Source organism: Ranitomeya variabilis, chromosome 1 (genome assembly GCF_051348905.1).
Source record: "Ranitomeya variabilis isolate aRanVar5 chromosome 1, aRanVar5.hap1, whole genome shotgun sequence".
Lineage (NCBI taxonomy): Eukaryota > Metazoa > Chordata > Amphibia > Anura > Dendrobatidae > Ranitomeya > Ranitomeya variabilis.
The window spans coordinates 734,796,757-734,824,147 of NC_135232.1; the positions used below are offsets into that span (position 1 = coordinate 734,796,757).

Here is a 27,391-nt window from a genome sequence, read left to right on the forward strand (position 1 = left end):
GTCTTTATTGCAGTCTATGGAGAGGATGTAATAAGCCACAGATCACAGGGGGAGCACTGTGAGGGGCTTAACCCTTACCTCTCATGCACGGGACATACAACCGCATAAGCTGGGTGTAAAGGGGGAGTAAGGGTTAACCCTCACATACAAAGATGAGGAGACAGCAGAGTACATGGTGTGGCACATCGAACACCCATCTAAAGGCTACATGTAGTTGGGGTGTTATTGTGGTCCTAGTGCAGATTTTGTTTGTGGCAAGTTTCAAAAATTGCACAAAATATGTTGCAGTTTTACCACGACTATGGCAAAAAACACAGCGCATCGTAGCTGGAATGTGTGAACACAGCCTTCAAATTTGAGGTATTGAGCAAAGTGATTGTCAAATGTCAATCAGATTCTTGATTAGATTTAGGAACGGTGAGTACAATATGAAAATATTCTCTTCACCTATTGGATGTAGCAATCCTAAAAGTCAATTTCGAACCTTTAACGAGCGTTATCACATTACTTAGGATAAAAGCCAAACCAGGTACTTCATTTGCAGACACATGTTTCAGGGTGTCTGCCTCTCATCAGTGGAAGATCTGAATCTGTTCTTCTCACTAGGCCAGGATTTATAGCTCTAATGAGGCAAGGAAGGTTTGCCTTTTTGGCATTCTACACACAGGCATGCAAACTTCCAGGCCTTCTATACACTAGGCCAGGACTTAAGGTTCTGATGAGGTTCAGGCGGTTTCTGTGCATGCACTATCTTGTCCAGCTTCTCTGCTAGTCATCAGCACCTGAACGGTCCTCATTCCATCTCCTGATCCCCGCTGTTAGCAATGAAATCCATTTCACAGTAAGCCATGATAAATTCTCAGAGAATAACTTCTCTGCAAATTGAATTTCCTGGGAAAATCCCCTGGCTAATTCTAATTTTCAAAAGGCTCAATGTATGGAGAGATAGAGTTCCTTTTATATATATGTAGTTATCCATCTGTAAAAATGTATTATGCTTGCCAATGTATACTGTCACCACCATCCCCATTGGGGCATTGGCAGTCTTGAACTGACGTGCTAGCGGCCCACCAGTAACATTGACTCTTACCATCATTCACCAATTTCGCTCTGCTTCTATAAATAAACTATATAGCTTCCTGGATAAATGATTAGATGCTGCTTTTCTCTGTACAAGGTGGATCAAATGTATTGTTCCAATTACTGGTCATGTCTGGTAAGTGGTTTACGCCTGCATAGCGGCCTACCCGGGGATTCACCGGTTTCCCTGTGGGCCAGTCCGATACTATCTACTAGAAGAAGTAAACCAATGCAAACACAGGGAGAAAAATACCAAATTAATTTAGGAATTTTCCGAGGTGGGATTTGAAACCAGGACCCAAGCGTTACAGTGCTTAAACACTGAGCCACCGTGGTGTACTGTCACTCCAGAATGGCTGCCTGTGACACATTGTCTATAATAAACTAGTAAAGTTGCACCCTGTACCTCTATTGCAGGAAAACATGAAATGTATGAAATTGGAATAGCATTACTGCTCTAGATCATAAGAAAAAATAGAGATACTTAGCACATAAGCCCATATATTTCATGTTTTCCTTCTATAGCACTACAGATTGCAACTTTATTTCTTACGTATAGAGATTACTACTCTTAGTTTGCACCTGTTCACACCAGTTTTTCTGTTTGGAAGTGGCAGTCAGTCTTTTGTTATTTCTAATCCTGGGTGGGACCTTTCCAATATTAATATCCTCGATCCTGGGCACCATCTTGTATTAACCCCTTTCCGACATTGGGCTTAATAGTACGCCAATGTTGGACTCCCTCCCTTTGATGTGGGCTCTGGCGGTGAGCCCAATTAAAATAAAACAGTGCGGCCGGCGTCACACTAGCGAGTTTTACGGACGTATGAGAGGCGCAGAAAATACGGATTGCATACGGTACAATGATTCTCTATGGCCCAGCTCCTATCTGCCGTATATTATGGATCCCTATTATACGGTCTTGTACGGCCATAGAAAATCGCAGCATGCTGCGTTTGTCAGCGTATTGCGCAAAAAATCTGCCAATGAAAGTCTATGGGGGCGAGAAAATTTACGGATTACATACGGACCATGCGTGTGACTTGCGAGAAATACGCAGCGGTGTTCTCTAGAAAAGCCGGCAATTCAATGCGGTGTACAGTAAAAACACACTGACAGAATAGAATAGAATAGGTAGAATAAATGTGTACACATAGAATAGGTATACATATATATATAAATATATATATATGTCAGTGAGAAACATATATATATTTATATTTCATATAGCGCTAGATAGCAGAAAAGCCGGTAATTCAATTGCCAGCTTTTGCTCTCTCCTTCACAAACCCGACAGGATGTGAGACATGGTTTACACACAGTAAACCATCTCATATCCCTTCTTTTATTACATATTCCTCTTTATTAATGTAACAAGTGTCTCTGTGTAGAATTTGGGGTCTCTAGCTATTAAATTAAAGGGTTAAATCCCGGAAAAAATTGGCGTGGGCTCCCACGCAATTTTTTCCGCCAGAGTCAGAAAGCCAGTGACTGAGGGCAGATATTAATAGCCTAGAGAGGGACCATGGTTACAGGACCCCCCCTGGCTAAAAACATCTGCCCCCAGCCACCCCAGAAAAGGCACATCTGGAAGATGCGCCTATTCTGGCACTTAGCCTCTCTCTTCCCACTCCCGTGTATCAATTATGACACCTATCCATTATTAATCCAATAGTACGAAATGGTTAATAAAACACACACACATTATTAAAAAGTATTTTAATGAAATAAAGACACATGGTGTTGTAATATTTTATTCTACTCTTAATCCACCTGAAGACCCTTGTCACCTGATCACCTGAAATAAAGTGAAAAAAAAAACAAACAACAATATTCCATACCTTCCGTCGTTCAGTCTTGTCCCACGCTGTAAATCCATCTGAAGGGGTTAAATCATTTTACACCCAGGAGCTCTGCTAATGCAGCTGTGCTCCTGACTGTAAAACTTGGTGAATGAATGGAATGCAGGGGAATGTACTGTAGTTACCTCGAGTCGCGGTGATACACCCCCTGCTGGATGAACTTATATGAACTCGAGCCTGGGAACTTTTCTGAATATTTTCATGTATGTATGTGTCTCACTGATATATATATATTTATAGACTGTATATATGTTTTTAAGAATTAGCATACGTGCAGATAACAGCAACCCGCACTGCCTGCTCGCTCGAGCCGAACACTGAGATGTGAACTCCGAATTAACAAACTCTTGCTGACTGCTGCTTTATCAGCCTTGGATCTTAGGTGCCGTGGCCAGAAAGATGCTTTCACAACGATTCAACAGTAGAAATAAAGGCCGCACTCACCGATCTCTTTGCAGGTGACTTTATTCAACATCCATCTTCACGGCACGGGGGTGTGTATAACAAGGTTTGTGAGAGCCGAACGACGGCCGTTTCGCACCGACCAGGTGTTTTTAAGCATATTTGAGCCGATGGATCCATGATATGTCCATTTTGCAAGCCTGCGTGAAAAAAACGCCGTACAAATCGTAAAGCGTAAAAATCGCATCCTCGCATTGAATACGGAACAGTGTTTTGGGACAATTACTGCGTATTATGGCCGTAAAAAAACGGACCGTATTTCCATACGCTGAGTGTGACGCCAGCCTAAAAAAAATCAAACATACACATATTTGGTATTGCTGTGTTCCAAATCGCCCTGTCTATCAATATAAAAAGGATTAACCGATCGCTTAAAAGTGTTGCGAGGAAAAAAGTCAATACGCCATAATTACGTTTTTTTGGTCACCACGACATTGCATTAAAATGCAATAACGGGCGATCAAAAGAACGTATCTACACCAAAATGGTATCAATAAAAACGTCAGCCCAGCACGCAAAAAATAAGCTCTCACACAACCCCAGATCACAAAAAGTTGAGACGCTACGGGTTTCAGAAAGTGGCTCAAATTTTTTTTTAACAGTCTAAGAACTCGTAAAGACCTGGATAATCATAATGGTAGGTCAGTTTTAGCATTTAGTGAAACAAGTAAAAAAGCCAAACAAAAAACAACAAGTGTGTGATTTCACCGCACTTGGAATTTATTTTTTTTCCCGTTTTCTAGTACAAGACATGATAAAACCAATGGTGCAGTTCAAAAGTGCAACTTGTCCTGCAAAAAAGAAGCCCTCATATGGCCATATTGACAGAAGAATAAAAAAGTTATGGCTCTGGGAAGAAGGGTAGCAAAAAATGAAAATGCAAAAATGAAAATACCTCCTGCGGTTAAGGAGGGTGCCATCCTGTATTAATGTTCATTATGGGCCCCTTCCAGTAATAATATCCCCCATCCTGGGCCCCTTCCAGTAATAATGTCCCCCATCCTGGGCCTCTTCCAGTAATAATGTCCCCCATCCCGGGCCCCTTCCAATAATAATGTCCCCCATCCTGGGCTCCTTCCAGTAATAATGTCCCCCATCCTGGGCCCCTTCCAGTAATAATGTCCCCTGTACTGGGCCCCTTCCAGTAATAATGTCCCCCATCCTGGGCCCCTTCCAGTAATAATGTCCCCCATTCCGGGCCCCTTCCAGTAATAATGTCCCCCCATCCCGGGACCCTTCCAATAATAATGTCCCCCATCCTGGGCTCCTTCCAGTAATAATGTCCCCCATCCTGGGCTCCTTCCAGTAATAATGTCCCCCATTCTGGGCCCCTTCCAATAATAATGTCCCCCATCCTGGGCTCCTTCCAGTAATAATGTCTCCCATCCTGGGCCCCTTCCAGTAATAATGTCCCCTGTTCTGGGCCTCTTCCAGTAATAATGTCCCCCATCCTGGGCCCCTTCCAGTAATAATGTCCCCCATTCTGGGCCTCTTCCAGTAATAATGTCCCCCATCCTGGGCTCCTTCCAGTAATAAAGTTCTTCTTCCTGGGCCCCTTCCAGTAATAATGTCCCCCGTCCTGGGCTCCTTCCAGTAATAATGTTCCCCTTCCTAGGCCCCTTCGAGTAATAATGTACCCCGTGCTAGGTCCCTTCCAGTAATAATGTCCCCCATCCTGGGCTCCTTCGAGTAATAATGTTCCACTTCCTGGGCTCCTTCCAGTAATAATGTTCCCCTTCCTGGGCCCCTTCCAGTAATAATGTCCCGCGTCCTAGGTCCCTTCCAGTAATAATGTCCCCCATCCTGGGCTCCTTCCAGTAATATTGTCCCCCATCCTGGGCCCCTTCCAGTAATAATGTCCCCCATTCTGGGCCTCTTCCAGTAATAATGTCCCCCATCCCGGGTCCCTTCCAGTAATAATGTCCCCCATCCTGGGCTCCTTCCAGTAATAATGTTCTTCTTCCTGGGCCCCTTCCAGTAATAATGTCCCCCGTCCTGGGCTCCTTCCAGTAATAATGTTCCCCTTCCTAGGCCCCTTCGAGTAATAATGTACCCCGTGCTAGGTCCCTTCCAGTAATAATGTCCCCCATCCTGGGCTCCTTCGAGTAATAATGTTCCACTTCCTGGGCTCCTTCCAGTAATAATGTTCCCCTTCCTGGGCCCCTTTCAGTAATAATGTACCCCATCCTAGGTCCCTTACAGTAATAATGTCCCCCATCCTGGGCTCCTTCCAGTAATAAGTCCCCATCCTGGGCCCCTTCCAGTAATAATGTCCCCCATCCTGGTATAATGTTTGCTACACATTGTCTGTCACATTACAAACTATTTTGTAACCTGATTATTTCCAGAACCTTGTGCTGGAATGTGAATCCGGTGACTAAGAATTTCTGCTCATCTCCACAGAGAATGTGATCTGGGACTCAGGAATTTTGTTTTTAAGAACATTGCATTCTCTTCTCTCCTGCTACATCATGTGTCAGTCGCCAAATAGTCGCCAGCTGCGCTGAGCTCCTTGTAATTTGTCATTTCTGCAGAAGAGCAAACTGATCTGTCTCCGAGACGGCTGATGGTTATCATTGATGGGATGGATTATTACTACTGATGAGCGAACATGCTCGGATAAGGTGTTTTCCGAGTGTCTTCAGCGTGCTCGGATAATTCATTCTAGTCCCCGCGGCTGCATGTCTTGTGGCTATTCTACATCCGGGAGTGCCTACCAAACAGGAAATCCCTGCATGTGTTGGGCAGCTGCAGGGACTCAAACATTAGAGCACACTGAAGCCCCACGGTTAGCACCCGAGCATGCTCAGATAACACCTTCTCCGAGCACATTCGCTCATTACTAATTATTACATATGGAATGGGACTGCTTTTGCCCTTGGTTATCTCCCAATTCAAAAATAATTTTATGTATTTTTTTTAATTCTAATAAAATAAGGGATATGTAACACAAACCTATTTTAAGAGAAATCTCCTTTAAAGGGTTATAGAGGTTGACCTTTGAGGAATTTTTTCTGCTTCTTTTTTGTCTTTATTAAAAATATTGCACCCTTCAGGCTTTTTGATTATCTGCACTTTCTACTGGTCTGTGGGCATAAATCAGATGAGGAGCTACAAAGAGACAGATAAAAGGAGTTACAAAGGCTCCCTTTAGATCAAAATCACTGAAGGATTCTCAGTTAACTCATTCAATGGACAATGCATCACAGAGGCAGTAGAAGGCAAACGATATAAAAAAATGTATGACTTTTTTTATCACCCATTTTTCCTCCATCCAAAAGTAAAGAGACTAAAAGATAAAAACCATGAGAATATTTGGTATCACCGTGTCCGCAAAAGCCCAATGTCTAAAAAAAAGTAAAACTAACTAACCCATAAAGAAAAGTTTGGAGAGAAAATATAAATGTGATACCCACGCCAAATAGTACCAATAAAACCAACAGCTGCGTGCACAGGAAAAAACAAACTTTACACAGCTTCGTTCTCAGAAAACTAGAAAAATGAATGTTTTTTATTAAATGGCTCTGAAATAATAAAAGTCATATAAGCGAGGTACCACTGTAACCGCACGGACCTGAAGAATCACCTTGCCAGGTCATTTGTAATGTGCACTGACCGTCGCCAAAGTCATTGTCAAAAACAATGGCGGCATTACTTTCCCCCTTTTTGCATACATTACATTTTAAAACTAATAGTATTATTGAAAACTGAAACTTGTCCTGGAAAAAGAAGCCCACATATGGCGATGTGGGGGAAAAATAAAAAGTTATGGCTCTTGAAAAAAGGGAGGGATAAATGATAGCGCTAAGAATTAAAATTGACGACAGCAGAGGGGGAGAAAGTCATGTCAGCCATGTATCGTCCGGCTTAGGCTGCCGTCACACTAGCAGTATTTGGTCAGTATTTTACATCAGTATTTGTAGCCAAAACCAGGAGTGGGTGATAAATGCAGAAGTGGTGCATATGTTTCTATTATACTTTTCCCCTGATTGTTCCACTCCTGGTTTTGGCTTACACATACTGATGTAAAATACTGACCAAATACTGCTAGTGTGACGGCAGCCTAAGACATACTAACCCTGCTAAATTGTGTAGCACATCGCAGAATAACAAAATCAGAGAGGCGATAAACTGTAATCACAACTGGGGCCAGTATTACGGTTTGGCAACTTAGAACATTCACCAGTGTCCACGTGTTTTCTAAGAGGCCATTGAGAACTTCCCCTGCTCTAATGACAAAATCTGGAGACTATAAAATGTAAACCTACACTATTCCAGGGGAAAAAAATGCCCTAAACTTTAGTAACAGTGAATTTACTATTGAGACACTGTATAGCGGTATTATTGTGTGGCCACTATATGGAAGTATTATTTGTATGGGAGTATAAACATGCTCTAAGGAGAACGTTGTCTGCCCTAAACTTTATTACCAACTATCTATTGCGGCACTGCATAGCGGTATTATTGTGTGGCTGTAGTATGGAAGTGTTATTTTTATGTAGAAAATATTCAGAAAAATTCCCACGCTAGAGTTCATATGAGTTTATGCCACCAGGGGGCGCAGCACCGCAAGTCTGCGAAGCTGCATTCCATTCATTCCCCAGTTTTTACAGCCAGGGGTGGCTGCATTAGCAGGCTCCTGGTTGTAAATGTATTTAACCCCTTCAGATGGATTTACATCGTGGGACATGACTGTACGGCGGACATGTATGGGATATTGTTGCTTTTTTATTTTCCTTTTTCTTCAGAAGACAAGGGTCGTCAGTTGGATTGAGCGTACAATAAAGATATTAAAACCCCATGTGTTTATATATTTCATTGAAATACTTTATTCATAATGTGTGTGTATTTTTAACCCTTTATTACTATTGGATTAATAATGTCTTATTGACATCTCTCCATTATTAACTCGGCTTAATGTCACCTTACATAGCAAGGTGACATTAACTCCTTATTACCCCATATCCCACCACTACTCGGGAGTGGGAAGAGAGTGGCCAAGTGTCAGAATAGGCGCATCTTACAGATGTGCCTTTTCTGGGGTGGCTGGGGGCAGATTTTTTTAGCCAGGGGGGCCAATAGCCATGATCCCTCTCTAGGCTATTAATATCTGCCCTCAGTCACTGGCTTTCCCACTCTGGCCGAGAAAATTGCACTGGAGCTCACGCCAGTTTTTTCTGTGATTTAACCCTTTACTTTAACACTTAGATCTCCCAAATTTTGCACACACAAACTACTAACATTATTAGTGAGGAATATGTAAAAATATAACGGATATGAAATGGTTTACTGTATGTAAACCAGGTCTCATATCCTGTCGGGTTTGGGAAGGAGAAATGAAAAGCCGGCAATTGAATTATCGGCTTTTCTGCTATCTAGCTCTGTATTATATATATATATACAGTATATATATATATATATATATATATATATATATATATATATATATATATATATATATATATATATATATATATATATATGTATATATCTATGTGTGTGTGTGTCAATGACATACTGTATATATATATATATATATATATATATACCTATTCTATGTGTAGACATTTATTTTATCTATTCTATTCTAACCTGACAGTGTGATTTTACTATACACCGCACTGAATTACCGGCTTTTCTATAGGACACCGGTGCGTATATCTCGCAAGGCAGATGTGTGGTCCATGTGTAATCCGTATTTTTCTCACCCCCTTAGGGTATGTGTCCACGTTCAGGAAACGCTGCGTTTTTGACGCTGCGTTTTTCCGCAGCGTCAAAAACGCAGCGTCCAGATGTTACAGCATAGTGGAGGGGATTTCATGAAATCCCGACTCCACTATGCGTTAAAAAACGCATGCGTTTTTGCCACGAAAACGCAAGCGCGGGGTGTTTTTTTCAAAACGCAGCATGTTGCTACTATGAGCAAAACACGCAGGCACACCGCAGGTGACCTGCCAGTGACCTCAGGTGCAGTTTTGGTCAGGATTTTACTTGCATAAAATCCTGACCAAAGCCTGAAGCAAACCTGAACATGGACACATACCCATAGACTTTCTTTGGCGGATTTTTGGAGGAATACGCTGACAAACGTAGCATGCTACGATTTTCTCATCCCTTAAAATACAGCTGAGAAATATACGGCAGATAGGAGCTGCTCCATAGAGAATCATTGGTCCGAGTGCAATACGTTGTTTTTGCGCCTCTCCCTCGACCGTATTCCTCTCTAGTGTGACCCCGGCCTTAGACTTTACTATCAATTAACTAACAATTGAGACATTGTATAGTGGCAATATTGTGTGCCCATTGTATAGATGTGTTGTCATATACCAGAGAGCCCTTCACTATCCAGAGAGATAACATTTTTACTGCCCTAGACCTTACCATTAAATTTACCATTGAGGCATTGTATAGCAGCATTACTGTGTGTCCATCGTATGCAATTATTATTTCCTTGGAAGTATAAACATATAACAAAATTAAGGACATTTATACCACCCTAGACTTTACTATCAACTATTGCGTCATTATTATCATTATTGCGGTATTATTATATGGCCTTTGTATAGAAGTATTATTTGAATGGGAGTGTTAACGTACCAGAAAGACTTTCACTTTCAAGTGAAAGAACATTTTTACTGCCCTAGACTTTACTATTGAGAAATTGTATAGTGACATTATTGTGTGGCCACTGTATGAAAGTATTATTTGTATGGTAGTGAAAACATATACCAGAGAGATCTTTACTATCCAGGAAAATAATATTTTTACTGCCCTAGATTTTACTGTGAGCTAACTATTGTATCATTGTATAGCGGTATTATTATATGGACTTTGTATAGAAGTATTATTTGCATGAAAGTGGACACATAGACCAGAAAGACCATAAGGCCGGCGTCACACTGGCGGGTTTTACGGACGTATGAGCGCATAAACTACGTCCGTAAAATTCGCATTACACACGGCCCAATGAATCTCTATGGCCCAGCTCATATCAGCCGTATATTACGCATCCGTAATATACGGTCTTGTACGGCCGTAGAAAATCGCAGCATGCTGCGTTTGTCACTGTATTGCGCAAAAAAATCGCCAATGAAAGTCTATGGGGCGAGAAAAATACGGATTCCACACGGACCAGCAGTGTGACTTGCGAGAAATACACAGCGGTGTTAGTGAAAAGCCGGTATTTCAATTGCCGGCTTTTCATTTCTCCTTCACAAACCCGACAGGATATGAGACATGGTTTACATACAGTAAACCATCTCATATCCCCTTTTTTGTTTGCATATTTCACACTATTAATGTTAGTAGTGTGTATGTGCAAAATTTGGGCGCGGTAGCTGCTAAAATAAAGGGTTAAATGGCGGAAAAAATTGGCGTGGGCTCCCGCGCAATTTTCTCCGCCAGAGTGGTAAAGCCAGTGAGTGAGGGCAGATATTAATAGCCAGAAAAGGGTCCATGGTTATTGGTCCCCCCCGGCTACAAACATCTGCCCCCAACCACCCCAGAAAAGGCACATCTGGAAGATGCGCCTATTCTGGCACTTGGCCACTCTCTTCCCACTCCCGTGTAGCGGTGGGATATGGGGTAATGAAGGGTTAATGTCACCTTGCTATTGTAAGGTTACTTTAAGCCAGATTAATAATGGAGAGGCGTCAATTATGTCACCTATCCATTATTAATCCAATTGTATGAAAGGGTTAAAAAACACACACACACATTATTAAAAAGTATTTTAATGAAATAAACACACAGGTTGTTTTAATATTTTATTGCTCTCTCAATCCACCTGAAGACCCTCGCTCAGCAAAATAATAAACCAACAATATACATACCTTCTGATGAACTGTCACGTCCCACGAAGTAAATCCATCTGAAGGGGTTAAATCATTTTACAGGCAGGAGCTGTGCTAAAGCACTCGCTCGTGCCTGTAAACCCCGGGTGCTGAAAGGAAAGCAGAGTGATCTGTACTTACATTGAGTCGCCCTCTGCTGGATGTCCTCATGAACTGGAGCCTTGGAAAAGTTCCCACGCTCGAGTTCATATGAGTTCATCCAGCAGAGGGCGCATCACCGCGACTCAATGTAAGTACAGATCACCCAGCTTTCCTTTCAGCACCCGGGGTTTACAGGCACGAGTGAGTGCTTTAGCACAGCTCCTGCCTGTAAAATGATTTAACCCCTTCAGATGGATTTACTTCGTGGGACGTGACAGTTCATCAGAAGGTATGTATATTGTTGGTTTATTATTTTGCCGAGCGAGGGTCTTCAGGTGGATTGTGAGAGCAATAAAATATTAAAACAACCTGTGTGTTTATTTCATTAAAATACTTTTTAATAATGTGTGTGTGTGTTTTTTAACCCTTTCATACAATTGGATTAATAATGGATAGGTGACATAATTGACGCCTCTCCATTATTAATCTGGCTTAATGTCACCTTACAATAGCAAGGTGACATTAACCCTTCATTACCCCATATCCCACCGCTACACGGGAGTGGGAAGAGAGTGGCCAAGTGCCAGAATAGGCGCATCTTCCAGATGTGCCTTTTCTGGGGTGGCTGGGGGCAGATGTTTGTAGCCGGGGGGGGGGGGGGGGCAATAACCATGGACCCTCTCCTGGCTATTAATATCTGCCCTCAGTCACTGGCTTTACCACTCTGGGGGACAAAATTGTGCGGGAGCCCACGCCAATTTTTTCCACCATTTAACCCTTTATTTTAGCAGCTACAGCGCCCAAATTTTGCACATACACACTACTAACATTAGTAGTGTGGAATATGCAAAAAAAAGGGGATATGAGATGGTTTACTGTATGTAAACCATGTCTCATATCCTGTCGGGTTTGTGAAGGAGAAATGAAAAGCCGGCCATTGAATTACCGGCTTTTCACATATATCGCGCTGAATTAAATATAAATACAGAATATATATATATATGTGTCTCAATGACATATATATATATATATATATATATATATATATATATATATATACATACTGTATATATGTTTTAACGAACATTTGAGCACATAAATCCATTAGATGTCGGTTTTGCAAGCCTGCGAGAAAATATCGCAGTACGGATGCCATACGGATTACATACGGAGGATGCCATGCGCAAAATACGCTGACACACCCTGCCTACGGATGACATACGGACCACTATTTTGGGGACTTTTCTGCGTATTACGGCCGTAAAAAACGGACCGTATTTACATACGCTGAGTGTGACGCCGGCCTTACTGTCCAGTGAAAGAACAGTTTGCTGAATTTACTAACAATGCATTTAATATTGAGGCATTGTATAGCGGTATTATTGTGTGGCCACTGTATGGAAGTATTATTTGTATGGAGCAGACATATACACCAGAGAGCCATACTTTTCTAGATAATCAGGGCTCTATAAATATAAAATAAAACTGACCTTGCTATTACTGACCTTGTATATTATGGTCATTATGGATGTTACTGCAGAAGAAACAGCAAGAAACAGTTTTCAAAGTTTTCACCTTTTTTACATAGATTTGATCCATGAAGACTTGTTAAAAATGGAGCCACGATGTGTGGTCTACCACAATAACGGCTGGTGGCAGGTTCTCATGTTTTCATCTGCGTGTTACCTGCAGCTGCCGGGATGTATTTTTTTTCCTTACATCAGGAACTCGAGTGTTGAGCAGAATCGTTAGATATAGGTCATCAGCAAATTTATTTATAAAAATCCAGAGACCACTTAACGCACTCACTGACCGTAAATTTCCCAGGTGCTCACTCTGTATGTAGAGCAATATACGCATTACTCATTCATAGAAGATTGTCCATACACCGCAGCATTAACCATGGCTTCAAGGTCTGAAGTTTATAGCTGTACACACCGGATGGTAATATCCCTACAAATGAAATTCTGATTTATTTATGTTAGAGTTAGCTATACACACTACATGAAAAATAAATGCCACCCTCCCCCATCGCCCCTCCTGGGAGCAGAACTGCGTGTAATAGTCACTCTCTTATTAGAACACAACTTTATGGTAATGGCTATGTACAATTATTATCGGCTCCATCTGCTGATACTGACCCCAAATATTATTACCTGGCGTATTACCATAGCACTATATAAGAGGCTGGAGCTCCCTCATCCATCTATCATCTGTGTCATATCTATCTTATACTTTTATCTAATGTTCTATCCCACATGTAACAAAGTATCTATTCATCTAGTTCACATCTACCTTTAATTCAATATTTATATTTTATCTAGACACTGTATCTTATCTATCTTGTGACTATCAAATGTACCTTAATATATCTCTCTATCTTATATTTATCTAGTATTCAACTATGTATCTACCTTATTATAATAATAAAAATAATTTTATTTATATAGCGCCAACATATTCTGCAGCGCTTTACAAATTATAGAGGGGATTTCTACAGACAATAGACATTACAGCATAACAGAAATCACAGTTCAAAACAGATACCATCTAACTATCCATCTATGTATGACTCTCTGTTATCTGTGTCATATCTGTATATGTATCTCTGTTCTCTATCTCAAACACATTATCTATCTATCATCTATCTATCTATCTATCTATCTATCTATCTATCTATCTATCTATCTATCTATCTATCTATGTTCATGCTCAAAACCTATAACTCTGCCCTTTATCTGGCCAAACAATCCCACTTCACCACCCTCATCACCTCACTATTTAACAACCCAAAACGACTTTTTGAAACCTTAAACTCCCTCCTGCAACCTAAAGTACAGGCCCCCATCACCACCCTCAGCGGTGAGGATCTGGCCATTTATTTCCTAGAAAAAATCAACCACATCATCAGGATATCTCAGCCCAATCTCCTCAGTGCCTGGATCCCCTTACCTGCCGCACCTCAAGCTCACTAGACATCTTTGAGCCTGTTTCAGAAGAAGAAGTTTCCAAGCTCCTTGCTTTTGCTCGGCCTACAGCCTGCAACAGTGACCCCATTCCTTCACATCTCCTGCAGTCTCTCTCACCAGTGGTCACCACTCACCCGACTAAAATATTTAACCTCTCTCTTTCTTCAGGTATCTTTCCCTCCTCATTTAAACATGCCATCATAACCCCTTTACTTAAAAAGCCATCCGTGGACCAGAACTGCACTGCTAACTACAGACCTGTCTAACCTTTCCTTCATCTCTAAACTCCTGGAACACTTGGTCCACTCCCGTCTAATCCGATATTTCTCGGATAACTCTCTTCTTGAACCCTTACAATCTGGTTTCCGCTCTTTACACTCCACTGAAACTGCCCTCACTAAAGTCTCTAATGATCTAATAACAGCTAAATCCAAAGGTCATTGCTCCCTGCTGATTCTCCTGAATCTTTCTGCCGCATTTGACACTGTGGATCACCAGCTCCTTCTCACTATGCTCTGCTCCATAGGCCTCAAGGACACAGCCCTCTCCTGGTTCTCCTCCTACCTCTCTGACCGCTCCTTCACTGTATCTTTTGCTGGCTCCTCTTCCTCTCCTCGTCCCCTTACTATCGGGGTTCCGCAAGGCTCAGTCCTAGGCCCCCTCCTCTTCTCTCTATACACGGCCCCTATTGGACAAACAATCAGCAGATTTGGGTTCCAGTATCATCTCTATGCTGATGACACCCAATTATACACTTCTTCCCCCGACATCACCCCTACCCTAATTCAAAATACCAAGGATTGTCTGTCTGCTGTCTCTAACATCATGTCCTCCCTCTACCTGAAACTATATCTCTCCAAAACGGAAATTCTTGTGTTTCTCCCTTCTACTAACCTCACTCTACCTAACATATAAATTACCCTGGAGGGTTCAACCATAACTCCCAAGCAGCATGCCCGCTGTCTTGGGGTCATATTCGACACCGAACTTTCCTTTACTCCCTATATCCGATCACTCACTCGCTCTTGTCACCTGCATCTTAAAAACATCTCTGGAATCCGACCTTTTCTCACCTTTGAAACTGCTAAGACTCTTACTGTCGCTCTTATTCATTCTCGTCTGGACTACTGCAACTCTCTTCTGATCGGTCTCCCTCTTACCAAACTTTCTCCTCTCCAATCCATCTTGAATGTGGCAGCCAGGGTCATATTTCTGTCCAGCCGCTTCACCGATGCCTCCATCTTGTGCCAGTCATTACACTGGCTACCCATTCGCTACAGGGTCCAGTATAAACTCATCTCTTTCACCTACAAAGCCCTCCATAGTTCTGCACCGCCTTATATCTCCTCTCTCATCTCTATCGCCCTACACGTGCCCTCCGTTCTACAAATAACCTAAGACTAACATCCCCCGTAATCCGAACCTCACACCTCCGTCTCCAAGACTTCTCTCATGCTGCGCCAGCTCTCTGGAATGCACTTCCCCAGATGATCAGACTGATACCTAGCCCCGACCTATTCAAGCGAGATTTAAAAACCCATCTCTTCAAACAAGCCTACCACATCAACTGCTCAGTAAAGTAACTTTGCCCTGTTCCCTCCCTCCAAATATTATTCTGAATCTGCACCCTACTATTCATCTGTCTCCACACCCTCCATGCACACGATAACTGCACTTACTACTTGACTATTGCACTTAAACACACGGGCTGATGACCGGATCATGCAGCTTTGTATGAAAATCCCTATGTATTATAATTGCCAGACCTGAAATAACAAGCACTTTTCACGTATTGTGTCCCCCCATTTCCTTGTAGATTGTAAGCTTACGAGCACGGACCTTACTCCTAATGTCACTGTTTAAATTGTCTTAACTCGTACCGAATTTATTGTTTGTACATGTCCCCACTTAATTGTAAAGTGCTGCGGAATATGTTGGCGCTACATAAATAAAAGTTATTATTATTATAAGTATTATTATTATCTATCTATCTATCATCTATATATCATCTATCTATTATCTATCAATCTATCTATTATTTATCTATCTATCTGGAGCACCCCCAGACGCAGGGCCGCAGGGTACCCGGTACCGGGCCTCTCTGTCTCAGTTCTGGGGTTGTCACGGTGGCTAGACCCGGTCCGTGACCCTGCTAAGGGCGTCCAATGAAAGTTGTAAGTGGTGGTGGGTGGTGCAGGTCGCGATGAATAACGAGGACACAGGGTTGCAGTCTCTTTACCTCTTTACTGAATGCTTCAAGGTCCTCAATCCAGAGCACTGCTAACAGGGCTGGCTGAGACCGGCCGGTCCGATGGCACCTCCAGAGCTCCCTTTGCAGGTGGAAATCAGTGCCTACCTTCTAGCGCCTGTGTGTTGTAGTACTTCCCTGCTGAGCACCATGGGATAGTCCTCACAACTGTTGTGTCTGTTTCTGATGTTCTTTCCCACAACTTATGTCTGTTCTGATGTTCTTCTCCGTCCCCCAGATGATTTGGCTAGGACGCACCCGTATGACGGGTAGGCCTGGAGTTCTTCCGGGACCCTAGTGACGCCCCTCTCCCACAGTTGCCCCCTATGTCTGCTTAGGTGATTTAGGTGAGACAGCCAACCTATAATTAACTGTCCTGCCGTTGGTTTGAAGTAATGCTTGGAGCCCAATACTTCCTCGGCATTCCGGCCACCGGCTACGCGCCTCAATAGGATGTTGCCTCGATCTTACAGCACGACTCCTATTGGTGTTATCTCCTTTCTGCTTTGATCTCGTTTCTCACTCTCCACAATAAACCTCGCTGCTTGTCCTTTCTTGAGATACCGCCGCGATGTAGTGCAGGCGCGGTTCCTTATCGTTCTTTCCTGTTCGCTAGGCCTCTGTCAGGATCCCACCCCTGACAGTGACCCCCCTGAATCTTCCCCTGCAACACCCTCTGCCACAGGATGTTGCCTGGTTCCAACCCAGTCAGCTTCTCCCTAACTTCCTGCCTAACCCCCAGTTTTACCAGATTGTGAGGAGTGGCCTAATACATAGCACCCTTAGCTCCCCCTTGAGGCCAGACTATGAAGTGTATTGGTGTCTGTGATACCTGGTCAGGTGAACTCCTTCAGTGCCATCAGACGTACCATCACTCCCCTTAGCGGCGGAGCATCAGTACTGTAACGACCAGGACTCTGGGGCGCTGCATATCTATCTATCTATCTATCTATCTATCTATCTATCTATCTATCTATCTATCTATCTACCGTATCTATCTATTATCTATTATTTATTATATATCTATCTACCATTTAGGCCCACATGGCGTGGCGATGTTTCGGCTTCCAAAAGCCTTTCTCAAGCATTGACCAACAAGTGCATACAAGTATATATACAGTTGTGCTCAAAAGTTTACATACCACAGCCAAATTTTTGCTTTCTTGGCCTTTTTTCAGAGAATATGAACGATAACACCAAAACTTTTTCATCACTCATGGTTAGTGGTTGAAGCCATTTATTGTCAAACTACTGTGTTTTCTCTTTTAAAATCATAATGACAACCCGAAACATCCAAATGACCCTGATCAAAAGTTCACATACCCTGGTGATTTTGCTTGATAACATGCACAGAAGTTGACACAAATGGTAATATAATAGGTACACTATCTATTAGCTATCTTTCTCTCTATTATCAATATATCTATTTATCTCTCTATCTATTATCTACCTATCTATCTATCTATCTATCTATCTATCTATCTATCTATCTATCTATTATCTATCTATCTATCTATCTATCTATCTATCTATCTATCTATCTATCTATCTATTATCTATCAACACTTTACAGGTCTGTGAGAGCCAGAAATCTTGCATGATTGTAGGTGACCAAATACTTATTTTCCACCATAATTTGCCAAATAAATCTTACCAAATCAGACAAGGTGATTTTCTAAATTTGTTTTCTCATTTTGACTCTCATAGTTGTGGTCTACCTATGATGTCAATTACAGGCCTCTCTCATCTTTTTAAGTAGGAGAACTTGCACAATTGGTGACTGAGTAAATACTTTTTTCCCCACTGTATCTATTATTTATCTTTCTCTCTATCTATCATCTATCTATTATCTAGCTATTATCTCTATGTACTATCTCTCTATCTCTCTATCATCTAGCTATTATCTCTATGTATTATCTATATATCTATTATCTAACTATTGTAGGGGTTTTACTCACTTGGGTGCAATGGGAGGAAAACAGGAGGCTTGTTCCTTTAAAAGTTCATGTGGGTTTATTCCTTCTTAAACCCCAGAAGCAAAAACAGAAAAGGCACACTGGCTGGAGTAGTGTCCAGTACTCAGGCTCGGGCTTGAGCCAAACACACATAAGGCCTTCTCCATTCCAATACACAGACCATGTGCCAAACAGCAGCCTCCATTATATAGGTTGTAACCACACCCAGCGGTGAGGTATGTGGGTAGCCAGACCTGCCCATCTCTCATAGCTACCTGCAACCCAGTCCCAGGTACACCAAACGAACCTCCTTGTGCTTACGTGCACTAGAGAAAATACTCCGGGTTACATCACAGAGACAAGCCATCTCTGTGACACATACTTCCTATCGACTACGGGGCCATTAGCCTCCTTACACTATCTATCATCTATCTATTTATTATCTATTATGAATCTACCTATTATTTAACTATCTATCTATCTATCTATCTATCAACAGGTGCTTCTCACAAAATTAGAATATCACCAACAAGTTAGTTTATTTCATGTCTTCAATACAAAAAGTGAAACTCATATATTATATAGAGTCATTACAAGCATGGTGATTTATTTCTGTTAATGTTGATGATTATGGCTTACAGCTAATGAAAACCCAAAAGTCATTATCTCAGTAAATTAGAATACTTTATAACACCAGCTTGAAAAATGATATTAAAATCTGAAATGTTGGCCTACTGAAATGTATGTTCAGTAAATGCACTCAATACTTGGTCGGGGCTCCTTTTGCATCAATTACTGCATCAATGCTTAGTGGCATGGAGGCGATCAGCCTGTGGCACTGCTGAGGTGTTATGGAAGCCCAGGTTGCTTTGATAGCAGTCTTCAGCTCGTCTGCATTGTTGGGTTTGGTGTCTCTCATCTTCCTCTTGACAATACCCTATAGATTCTCTATGGGGTTAAGGTCAGGCGAGTTTGCTGGCCAATCAAGCTCAGTGATACTGCTGTTTGTAAACCAAGTATTGGTACTTTTGGCAGTGTGGACAGGTGCCAAGTCCTGCTGGAGAATGATATATCCATCTCCAAAAACCTTGTCAGCAGAGGGAAGCATGAAGTGCTCTAAAATTTCCTGGTAGACGGCTGCGCTGACTTTGGTCTTGATAAAACCCAGTGGACCTACACCAGCAGATGACATGGCTCCCCAAACCACCACTGATTGTGGAAACTTCACACTAGACCTCAAGCAGCTTGGATTGTGGCCTCTCCACTCTTCTTCCAGACTCTGGGACCTTGATTTCCAAATGAAATGCAAAATTTACTTTCATCTGAAAACAACACCTTGGACCACTGAGCAACAGTCCAGTTCTTTTTCTCCTTGGCCCAGGTAAGACGCTTCTGGGGTTGCCTATTGGTCATGAGTGGCTTGACACAAGGAATGTGACACTTGTAGCCCATGTCCTTGATATATCTGTGTGTGGTGGCTCTTTAAGCAATGACTCCAGCAGCAGTCCACTCCTTGTCAATCTCCCCCAAATTTTTGAATGGCCTTGACTTAAAAATCCTTTCAAGGCTGCGGTTATCCCAGTTGCTTGTGCACCTTTTTTCTATTACACTTTTTCCTTCCACACAACTTTCCATTATGCTTGGATACCTCACTCTGTGAACAGCCAGCTTCTTTAGCAATGACCTTTAGTGGCTTACCCTACTTGTGGAGTGTATCAATGACTGCCTTCTGAACATCTGTCAAGTCAGCAGTCTTAGGGTATGTGCACACGTATTCTTGGTCACTGCGGATTTTTCTGCAGCAGATTTGATAAATCTGCAGGGCAAAGATGCTGCGTTTTTGCTGCAGATTTATTGCAGATTTACTGCGGTTTTTCTGTGGTTTTCACTGCGATTTTACAACTGCGGTTTTCCATAGGGGCAGCTGTAAAACCGCTGTGGAATCCGCAGAAAGAAGTGACATGCTGCGGAATGTAAACCGCTGCATTTCCGCGCGTTTTTTTCCGCAGCATGTGCACAGCGTTTTTTGTTTCCCATAGGTTTACATTGAACTGTAAAGGCATGGGAAACTGCTGCAGACCTGCCGCTGCGGAAACACTGCGGATCCGCAGCAAAATCCGCAGCGTGTGGACATACCCTTAAGGGACTAAGGGACCTTTTTAAACACTTAGGAAGCCACTGCAGGTGTTTTTTGTTAATTATTCTAATTTACTGAGATAATGACTTTTGGGTTTTCATTGGCTGTAAACCATAATCATCAACATTACCGGAAATGAACACGTGAAATAGATCACTCTGTTTGCAATGACTCTATATAATATATGAGCCTCACTTTTTGTATTGAAGAAATAAAATAAATTAACTCTTTGATGATATTCTAATTTTGTGAGAATCACCTGTATCTATCTATCTATCTATCTATCTATCTATCTATCTATCTATCTATCTATCTATCTATCTATCTATCTATCATTTATCTATTATCTATCATTTGTTGGCGGCTGGTACATAGTCTAGTTGTGAATTCTGATTTAACCGCTTAGTGACCAGACAACATTTTTGAAATCTGATCAGTGTCACTTTATGTGGCAATAACTCTAGAATGCTTCAACATATCCCATTGATTTGGAGATTTTTTTTGTGGCACATTACACTTTATGATAATGGTAAATTTAGGTTGATATGTCTTGCGTTTTTTTTAATAAAAATATCAGAAATTTGTACAAAAATTTCAAGAAATTAGGAATTTTTGAACTTTGAGTGATTATCCCTTTAAGGCCGGAGTCGGACTAAACGTATGAAAAATCGGTCCGAGTCTCCCTGCCGAGAATCGCACGAGTGTTCTCCGTATGGTCTCCGTGTGTAATGCGTTTGCAATGCGATGATGCAATTTCCTCCCACCCATGTATCCATATGACAGGCGTATGGCTTTACATTTCTCTCTGATTTTCTCCATTGAATTTAATGGCTCAATGGGCTGAAATGAGGAAAATGTGATGCGTATTTCTCGCAAGTCACATGGATGGTCCGTGTGGCGTCCGAGTTTTTCTCGCTCCCATAGGCTTGCATTGGCGAGGCTTGGGGAATATACACGTACAGTCGCAGCATGCTACGATTTCACTCACACTCTGAATACGGCTGAGGAAAAATACGGTGATGGGAGCTGCCCCATAGATTAACACTGGTTTCTCGCATAGCACTCGCCCGTACTCTACAGAAGTGTGACGCCGGCCTAGTCCAGGAAGCCATACCACAGTACCATACTTTGCATCAGCTCCATTTATAAAATGTTGCTTTATTTTGATAACATTTTAAAAGGTTTAATAATGTTGCAGTAATTTTTCATTTTTTTCAAGGAAATTTACAAAACTTATTTTTTAGGGATCTAATAAGTTTTGAAGTGACTCTGGGGGTCCTATATATTGGAAACCCCCAAAGTGATACCATTTAAAAAAAAAACAGCGCCCCGCAACATGTTCAAAATTGCTTTTTGGTAGTTTATTAACTCTTTGGGTGCTTTTCAGGATTTAATGGAAAATTACATGGCAGGAATGAAGAACTTTATTTTTAACACATACATGTTTCTAACGTCTAAACAGGCCACTGTAGTTGAAGACTCTAAGGCCACTATTTGGCCGTGAATTGCCATGGCAAACATCAGGACCACACAATCATGATCTCAGGCTGCCGATGGCGATAAATAGGAAGCCCCCCACACTCTGTTAGCCATTTATATGATGTAAGTCACTATTGACAGCAGCATCTAAGGGGTTAAACAGATATGGATGGCGCCAACTCTGACCGTGGCTGATGCAGCAAGTTGTCAGCTATAGTGTACAGCCGACAGCTGCCGGATTGTCACCTGTATGGGGAGGCTGTTCTCTTATATCTCAGGTCAGTTTTAAGTGGCATTGGTGGGCATTTCTGAGTGATTGACCTGAAGGGTCTTTTCTTTTCAGCCCTGATATAATGAATCTCTCTTTTCCTGAAGGACTCAGGGTCTTAATACATTACACGGTCAGTTCACTGATATCCATTAGAATGAGTGTTATACCTCTCTTTGCCTGTGGTGGCGCTGTGGAGAAATGGAACACTTGTCAGCAGATTCTTTTGCAGGATGATCGATGGGGATCTGAGCGGCCGGATATCTCCCTCTTTAGCTTCCATCACCTGGATGTGACTGCTATTTCCGCGCATTCAATGGCTCCATCACTTGTAAGAAAATAGATTTCCTGGATTTTTGTAATTCTGTAAATCCAATGATTCTAAATCTGCAGTTTAAGTCAAATGTTATTTTAGGAGATTCAGCTAGAAACGAGGTGTTAGCGCAAAGGTGTTAAGTGGATTTATGTAGCCGGCGAGTTATGTAACAGTCACACCTTTCACAATCGATCCGTCAGAAAGGGATTTTGTAAAAAGTGAGGATTTATTTTCATTATACAGAGTGATCCACAAGCTGCCGCTTCTTCTGTGCATGATGAGAGTTGTAGTTTCACATAACGAGAGGAGCCACAGATTCCTCTTGTAATGTGAAAAAAAGCATAAAAAATCTGTATATATCTGTGCTTGTATTCTGTGTTTTCCGTATAAATACAGCACGCTCTCAGTATCGTCTTTCTGGAGGTTTTCCCATAGACCTCGGCATAGGACACTAAGCAAACGCATGTAAAAAAAAAAAATCAGTGTGAACATATCCTAAGGCTGGAATCAAACACTCCGCAACGTGGAAATTGCAACACCAAGAAGGAAAAGTTGTGGGATTCAAGAAATCACAGGATGGGGACGTCACTGATCTGCAAATGATGGAGAAATGGAAACAGTATGGAAACATCTTGATTTCTTCAGTCTGGAATATGAGCGCCATGCACAGAAAATCATGGCACATCCAGCCTCGGCTCCTATCAATGAGGTTATTAATGGTCATCTGAGAAAGGTTCTGCCACCATGAATGCAGTGATACGACCATTTCTCCAAAGGGTCCACTTTTCCAACACAACCCAAGGCTTCAAGTTCCTCGCACTACTGTGAGCCGCCTGTGTGGTCTAAATTTGCTCCTGTGGCTGCAGCATCTCCAGACTTGTCTCCAAAGAGCACATCGGGGAAGTGCTGGCAGAGGATGTTGATGATTTGCCCAGGTGCATTCAGTGGCAGAACCTTCCTCGGATGACGATTAATAACCTCAGTGACAGCAGCCGAGTCTGCAGGTGCCGACATTTCTGCACGGGGATCAGACTCCATTAACTAAGAAGTTGTGAAAATGTTTCCATTCTTTCCTCATGTGCAGATCAGTAACGTCTTCATCCTGCGAGCTCTAAAATTCCATGACTTTTCTTTCTTTGTGTTGCAATTTCAATGTTAAAGAGTGGACAGTAAATGCCATTTTTGAGCAGCTTTAGGGGAAAGTCAGGAGCAGATCCGAAAATAAAAACTTTCGGAGAAATTGATACTTCTGCCTTTTCTATTCATTCTAATAAACAACTGCCACAAAATCTGTATATATGATTCCAGCTGAAACCCTCCAGACACATGGGGGGAACATCTATTATGAGTCTTGCGCCAATGTTTTCTTTAAATAAGTCTGAAAGCTGTTTGTTTGTGCCCAAGTTTGACACTTTTAGTTTACACCACTCTCACTGCTATAAAAGAATGGTTGTCAATGTGGGCGCTGTTAGTATGTAGCTGAGCTTATATCTAACAATGTGTAAAATGTATCAATCCTCAATTAGCACTGTGATAAATTGGCGTAAATAGCAGCAACATTGCCACAACGGAAAGTGACTTTTAAAATGACCGCTCATAATCACTTCCCTCTCTCATGGTCTTTTTATTAAAAAAAATCACAAATAAAAAGTAAAGGTTGCACAGGCAATATAAATGTTTGGAGGAAAATTTATGGGTGGACATTTCCAATACAATGGTGAAAAAATGTCGTGAAGACTGAAAATGCCCCAAAACATCACAAACATGAAAACAGCAAAAATGTTCTAGAAAAAAATGAAATGCAGTGTCCAGATTAAAGTCCTTGGATAGAAGATATACATATTGTAATTTATGTCTTGTCTTGGTGAATATTTGTGACATGTCTTTGTTTTCTTCCAGAATGATTCCTCCGACGAGCAAGACCTTCCGTGTGAACAACTTGGCTTCGGGAACAGTCTACGACCTTTGCGTCTTAGCAATTTATGACGACGGCATTACGTCCCTCACGGCCACGAGGGTGGTTGGTTGCATCCAGTTCACAACCGAGCAAGATTACGTCCGTTGTCATTTTATGCAGTCGCAGTTCTTGGGAGGCACCATGATCATTATTATAGGTGGAATCATCGTGGCCTCCGTCCTTGTTTTTATAATTATCTTGATGATTAGGTATAAAGTTTGCAACGGGAATGGGCAGCACAAAGCCACGAAAGTCAGCAACGTGTATTCTCAAACCAACGGATCGCAAAATCAAAGTTGTAGTGCGTCCATGCCCCCATCAGCTTCCAAGCAAGGGGTTGGACACGATGAGAGTCCGCAATGCTGCAAGTCAACAGACAGCGGGGCACCATCTTCTGACACCTGCTCAAGCCAAGGTGTGGCCGCTACTACCTCCGCCTCGCCTCATACGTGGACTTCAAATGCTTCGGCTTCACTGAAGCAAAAAAGAAAAACTCAATTACAACAAACGGACTCACAAACTGAAACCGTTTTAAATATGGAGTCCCAAAACACAAATAGAAATAATTCAACTGCCCTCCGGTTATCTAGTCGTCCCACCGGGTCACCAACCTATAAAAGAGCACAATCAAGGCCAAGTAAGTTCCTTACATTACCCGCGGAGACTTATAGAGCCAAGCGGAGGTACTCTTTAAATGGTGAAATTATGGAGTACCATTGTTATGTAAACTCTCGGAACACAGGTGGACTTTGGTCGAAGAGGAGCATGTCCATGAATGGGATCTTGGTTAAGTCAAATAATTCAGACATGGACAGCGGGAAAGCGACTTTTTCAAGTTCAGAGTGGATATTGGAAAGCACTGTGTGATTAGTTCCTTTAAAAAAATAAAAAAGCAAAAATTCGAAAAGAAAAATCAATTTCGAAAAATTTCGAGCACAATTGAAAATTGAATTCAATATTTTTTTCTTTTTCTTTTTCAAAAAAGGGGAATTCTAATTTGTGTCAACTTTTTTGGCTACTACAGGATTGTGTCAAGGCCACCTGCAAATTCTGTTCCTTTTTTTTTAATTTTGTTTTTTCCTGGTGATTACAAGATACAAAATAGCGAGTTGTGAAAATTACAAATCAGCACCGGTGCCTTCCCTTCCTATAGGACTGGCTTCCTGGTTCTGCCATAGCAGAAAAAAAGATGTAAAAAATTAAGACTGAATTCACAATAAAAGCCTTTCGTATGGGAAAATTCCTTCAAGCTTTCAACATATTAAAATATATTAAAAAAAAGACCAGTTATGGAAGAATTAGTTAAAAAAAATATTTTTTAAAAGACCAGACTGCATTTATTTTTGAGTGACGATGGTGTTGCCTTTATTTTTAGGCAAATGCTGTACAGAACAACAACTTCTGTGTTGTTATGTTGTGTAAAATAAAATATTCAATATCTATATGGAGACATTGTGGAAATAATTCCTATCACCTTAAATGTTACCATTATTTCAAGTCATTGAAATGTATCAAATCCATTATTATTATTATTATTTATTTTTTTTCCGCTGCATTACAAATAATTTTTATAATTTTATTTTTTTATATTTTTACTACTAGGGGTTATCTAAGATATAAAAAAAGCTTGGCTTCCAAAAACATCCCCGCATTCAGTGCTGGTGGGTATTGCAGCTCCATTAAGTGAAGTTGTGGCTTTGTCTGGGGTGTTTTTTGAAGAAAGCTACAGTGTTTTTAGGATTCTGTACTAGCCCTTTAAAGGTATTAATTAAAAAAAGCCAATAATAAGCCAAAACAAGTAGAAAAAAAAGGATTATTATTACAATTTAAATTGACATTATTTTACATATTTCAATGAAAAGTTATTTGCTACATGGAATAAGAAATAACTTTTTTTTTTAACTTTAAATGTTTTTTTTTTTATTATTGTTTTCCTGTGGTAGTATAGGCTCAATAGAATTTTTTTTTATTTTTAAATACATATTTTAGAATTTAACTTTAAATATTTATTTTTAAACAGCTTTTCGTTTACAATCACATAAAATAAATGTCTAAACTTATAGATTTATTTCTGTTTGAAATTGGTTCACAATTCCACTTAAAAGTTGGGGCTTTTGCACATGAAAAAAGCAGGAGCACAGAACTTGTACAGTATCTGAGCGCGGGGGGATTAGTTCAGCGCCATGTTTCTTAGTCATCGGTTTTGGGCAGCAGTATGGTGCACGTATGTGGCAACATACCATGAAGATTGTCTCCTAAGGCTACGTTGCCACGATGAGTTTTTGGTAGATTTTTTACTCTGCGTATTTTCTAAAAATCCCAACTGACCTATTTTACTTAATGGGGTCAGAAAATCTGCAACATGAAAAGCTCATGGTGGGAACACAGCCGAATTCACTGACCCTCATTTTTATAACAATGTGAAAGTTTGTGATTTTGTCATAAAACAAGGGACAGTCTTGGAAAATGTCTCATTAAATGAGGTAGATAATAATAATAATAATAATAATTATTATTATTATTATTTTGTAATCCTATATATAGTATACAGCCATGTCCTACGTCTTTAATAGGGGTCTGTTTACTTATTTCAAGGTACAAACAGAATAATTCCAGGACCAATATAATGTTTTCAAACATCTTTACATACACAGTCACCGTACTTAAATAAATATTACTGTTTTGTGTTCACAGCTCCTATGCAGAGCTATGTGTCTACATAGT

The 27,391-nt window shown here is 41.2% G+C and overlaps 1 protein-coding gene across 2 annotated transcripts in view; it reads left to right on the plus strand.

Moving 5' to 3' along the window:
- LRFN5 (leucine rich repeat and fibronectin type III domain containing 5) overlaps nt 1–26,115 on the plus strand; it is a 317,967-nt gene extending 291,852 nt beyond the window's left edge. For both annotated transcript variants that reach the window (XM_077268849.1, XM_077268840.1), the window contains one exon: nt 24,610–26,115. In XM_077268849.1, the coding sequence (XP_077124964.1) occupies nt 24,610–25,534 (925 nt within the window). In that variant the 3' untranslated portion in view covers nt 25,535–26,115. The remainder of the gene's footprint in view (nt 1–24,609) is intronic.
- Nucleotides 26,116–27,391: the final 1,276 nt, after the last annotated feature.